We start from the raw sequence: 3,884 nt of genomic DNA, 5'->3' as shown, positions 1-3,884 counted from the left end.
CATTTATAATGTTACAAAATATTTCTATTTCAGATAAATGCGGTTATTCTGGACTTTCTATTCATCAAAGAAACCTGAAAAAATTCTGCTCGGCTGTTTTCAACATCATAATAATAATAAATGTTTTTTAAGCCGCAAATCAGAATATAAGAATGATTTCTGAAGGATCGTGTGACTGGAGTAATTCTGAAAACAAACAACTGTTTTCATACAGTGATAGACGCTTTTGTCCATATTAGGAATTTCCTCGTACGACTTTCTGCGCGGGAGCACCCTCCGGCTTCCAGTATGAATGAAACACACACAGCATGAGTGTTTAGCGCTCCACTATGTTCATCTCGCCTTATTCTGGGTCCGAATAAAACATCAGATCATGCACAGACTATCCTGTCTCTTTGAATTTAAATCTATTCACACCAGCTCTTGAAAACCTCTATGCGAACACACTTGCCCGAAAAAGTGCGCGGGACGAATTTAGGTGATATTAAAAGTGGGGGGGACACGTCCCCCACGTAATCTACGCCCCTGTTTCCATCTGAAATACGAGTCCTCTATTGATAATATTGTTTCCTCCAGTGAAAAAAAACATCTCATCTGAATCAGGAGAGAAATAGGCAGAGATCAAGTGAAAAGGTCATAAATGGCATTAAACAAACATGTTGATGGATTTTGATGTGAGAGGACAACAGGGGATGGACTTTTTCAATAGAGAAAGCATTATTATGAATTATGGACTTTTTTCACCTTAAGAGACAGTTTTTGAATTTAAAATGCCTTGATGAATTTATTTATTACAAACACACATCTTTTCACTTCACAAGACCTTAATTGATGGATTGGAGTTGTGAGGATTACTTGTGGATTATTGTAATGTTTTTATCAGCTGTTTGGACTCTCATTCTGGCGGCACCCATTCACTGCAGAGGATGACACACATAACCTGTTTTTACACTAGAAGTCTGTTAACCATCTGTATAATCTGTATTTCTGAGAGACACTCTCAAATTTCAAACAACTAGGTTTTATTTCTTTTAGCAAGCAAAATCCTTGCACAAAACAGTCTAAGTTGACATTCAGGAACTTAAAGGCAGAGTGAGGGATTTTTCAAAAATGCTTTAAAAACTGATTCGGGCCGAATCGCAAAACAAACTTGTAGCCAATCAGCAATAAGGGGCGTGTCTACTCGTGATGTGGAGGAGAGCGCGTTCAGTGCATGGGACGGACATTAGCCGAGCCAGCGACAGAAAGATAGAGATGGCGGATAAAAAACAAAAGAGGAAAACGTCTGCGGAACGATAAGGCAAGAAGTAGGACCCGTGTAAATATCAGATCAGCTTTCCAGCGCTGGAGAGAACTCAAGGAGCGGAGGCCTGCGATCGGACGCCAAGGTTGCTTTGTTTCTTCTCAATAGGTGAGTAACACCGTGTCTACAACAACTAAAGTCTGCCTACACTGGACGCGATCAAACGACCATTGAAAAACATTTGAAATTTGTATCAGCACGTCATAAATAGAACCCGGCAGCAGTTTTCTGTCGGGATTTGTTGCGCCGCGCCGCGCCGCTCACGTCCGTAGACACGGTGTAACATTGGTTTTGCTTTGTTTCACAGAACTAATCGTTGCCTGGGTTGCGTACGTATATATGTGGGGCGGAGCTATCAAAATAGGGGCAAGACCATTTTGGGGTAGGGGCGTGTTTGTTTTGGTGATTTCAAATATAAACATTGACTACCAGAAATCCCTTACTCTGCCTTTAAAACAGTTTGTGCAATAGATGCCCTCCATTGACATCTAGTGGCTCACCCCAGTCAATGCATTATCAGAGTTATGATTAATTGGAGAGAATGACAACAAATCCAAATTAAATGAGCACTCTTAAAAGAAACTATAACCATTTATCCTTTTATTGATAACATTGACAAATACCCCAAGTATTTACACACTACATTTTGCAGATAAGAAAGTCGCTTGAATCATTTGAGATCTAAAAATGCCATGTTTATTTCAAATCACAGTGTCACCTAGACATAAAAAAAAAAAAAAAAACTGAAGGTGCAAATAAGAGCTTTCCCCAGCTTAACATTTCATCACTTGCCTCTGGTTAAAGCTGAAAATGTCCCTAGACTCTCCACACATAAAATTATCAATGTAATCAGTCAAAATTACACAAATAATAATATAACCACAATTCACAAACATCCTTTCAACAATGCAGGAAGCTTATGGGGCCGAACGAAACTGAACTTTAAATATAGCAACAAATTGTGCATTTTGAAAGCTGGGAAGAGTAGAAAAAAAAAATAAAAAATAACTACGTCAACAGCCACACAGAAACACACCACCTTAAATAGTTTTAAAAGAGTATGTACTGCTACCACTTTGTTTATTGTTGAACGGTGTGGAAATATTTTGTTTTTGCCAATGCAGTTTAATAGCAAGCTGTAACTGGACCACCAGCAAACCCAGCACTGAGAAAGTTTGGTTGTCTAAAGTCAGAGCTTGCATGCATTGGGCATCTCTACTGGTGATCAGTTTATAGCAGCCTTGACATCAAGACCTCTTAGACCCAGACTTAACTGATACTAATTGGCAGCGAACAAATAACTTGCTGCCCAATTAGGACAAACGAGTTCTTTAGTCATCCTCATCTTCCTCTTCTTCATCCTCCTCCTCATCGTCGTCATCATCATCATCGTCATCCTTGGGTTTGGATTTGGCAGATGATGCCCCTCCGCTTCCTTTCCCCTTTCCTCTGTAGTCAGCCATGTCCTGAGAAAACAAAACACTATAACACAACTCTTACGCTAATCAAGGCTGCACTGAATAAACAATACAGTAAACCAGTAATATTGTAAAGTATTACAACGATTTAAAATGGTTTCTATTTGAATGCATTTTAAAATGCAATTTATTCCTGTGATGGCAAAGCAGAATTTTCAGCAGCCATTTCTCCAGTGCCGCAGGACCCTTCAGAAATCAATCGCTCATTTGTTCAACACTATCCACACTGAATAATGAACAGCATTTTGAGAGAGGTCATGCTCCACCTTCTGATACTTGTCCTTCAGTTTGTTGGCCTTGGACAGGAAGGGCTGCTTCTCAGAATCAGACAGATTGTTCCACATCTCTCCCAGCTTCTTGGCTATATCTCCAATGCCCAGACCGGGGTTCTGAGCCTTTATGCTGGGCCTTTCTTCTGCACAGAACAGGAAAAATCCAGACCTGGGAAAAGGAAAAAAAGACAACCATTTAAGTAACTAAACCAAATAAGGGCAGATTCCATCCAGAATCACGGAAATAAGCTCTAGAAATAAGTCATGTAAAAGGAAAGCACATACGGTGGCCGCCTTGGAGCATTAGGGTCCTTCTTCTGCTTCTGACCTTTCTTTCCTGGATTGAAGTTCATCATTTCCTGGTCATAACGGACTTTGTCCTGCTTGGCCAAGTCATCAAATTTAGTCTTCTCTTTTGGTGACATAGTCTGAAACAAATGACAGTTTCTTTAAGCTGCTACCTGCAGACTTTTTAAATTCGGTTTCATTGACTTTATATTCTATTATCTTTATATTCTACTTGCTTTCCATCTTTCAGAGCACTTCTTGGAAAATTCTGAGAAGTTAACCGTGACACCAGGGTTCTTCTTGTTGTGCTCTTCACGACACGTCTTCACAAAATAAGCATAGGAGGACATCTTGCCCTTGGGCTTTCCTGGATCACCCTTTGCCATTTTTACAAAGCCACTCAACTTTCACTACACCTAGAAATACACAGACAATTCAATAAACTAAAACATAAATGTATATTACTGAGAGGGCCCAAAATGATTGGGTGCCACAGTTTCACTGCAAATAAAATGCATTTCTTCATACATTTGAAATAAAAAT

General features: G+C 39.6%; 1 protein-coding gene across 1 annotated transcript; it reads right to left on the bottom strand.

Moving 5' to 3' along the window:
* Nucleotides 1-1,976: 1,976 nt before the first annotated feature.
* LOC107711288 (high mobility group protein B3-like) lies at nucleotides 1,977-3,777 on the bottom strand. The gene is made up of 4 exons (XM_016516261.1): nucleotides 3,578-3,777; nucleotides 3,339-3,481; nucleotides 3,048-3,222; nucleotides 1,977-2,769 (listed from the first exon to the last, which is right to left on the bottom strand). The coding sequence occupies exons 1-4, from the start codon at nucleotides 3,725-3,727 to the stop codon at nucleotides 2,635-2,637; spliced, it is 603 nt and encodes a 200-aa protein (XP_016371747.1). The 5' UTR covers nucleotides 3,728-3,777; the 3' UTR covers nucleotides 1,977-2,634.
* Between the last annotated feature and the right edge of the window lie 107 nt (nucleotides 3,778-3,884).

This window comes from Sinocyclocheilus rhinocerous, unplaced genomic scaffold, assembly GCF_001515625.1.
Source record: "Sinocyclocheilus rhinocerous isolate Xijiao unplaced genomic scaffold, SAMN03320098_v1.1 scaffold1289, whole genome shotgun sequence".
In the NCBI taxonomy this organism is placed as follows: Eukaryota; Metazoa; Chordata; class Actinopteri; order Cypriniformes; family Cyprinidae; genus Sinocyclocheilus; species Sinocyclocheilus rhinocerous.
This window is presented reverse-complemented; position numbering and strand designations above follow the sequence as displayed.

Bases quoted from the DNA above. Each gene is read 5' to 3' on its own strand.
- LOC107711288 (XM_016516261.1), bottom strand. From the start codon at position 3,727: ATGGCAAAGGGTGATCCAGGAAAGCCCAAGGGCAAGATGTCCTCCTAT. The intron at 3,223-3,338 runs GTATGTGCTTTC...TCCTTTTCCCAG, and splicing joins AATGCTCCAAGGCGGCCACC to GTCTGGATTTTTCCTGTTCT. The intron at 2,770-3,047 runs GTGGAGCATGAC...TTGTTTTCTCAG, and splicing joins TGAAGGACAAGTATCAGAAG to GACATGGCTGACTACAGAGG.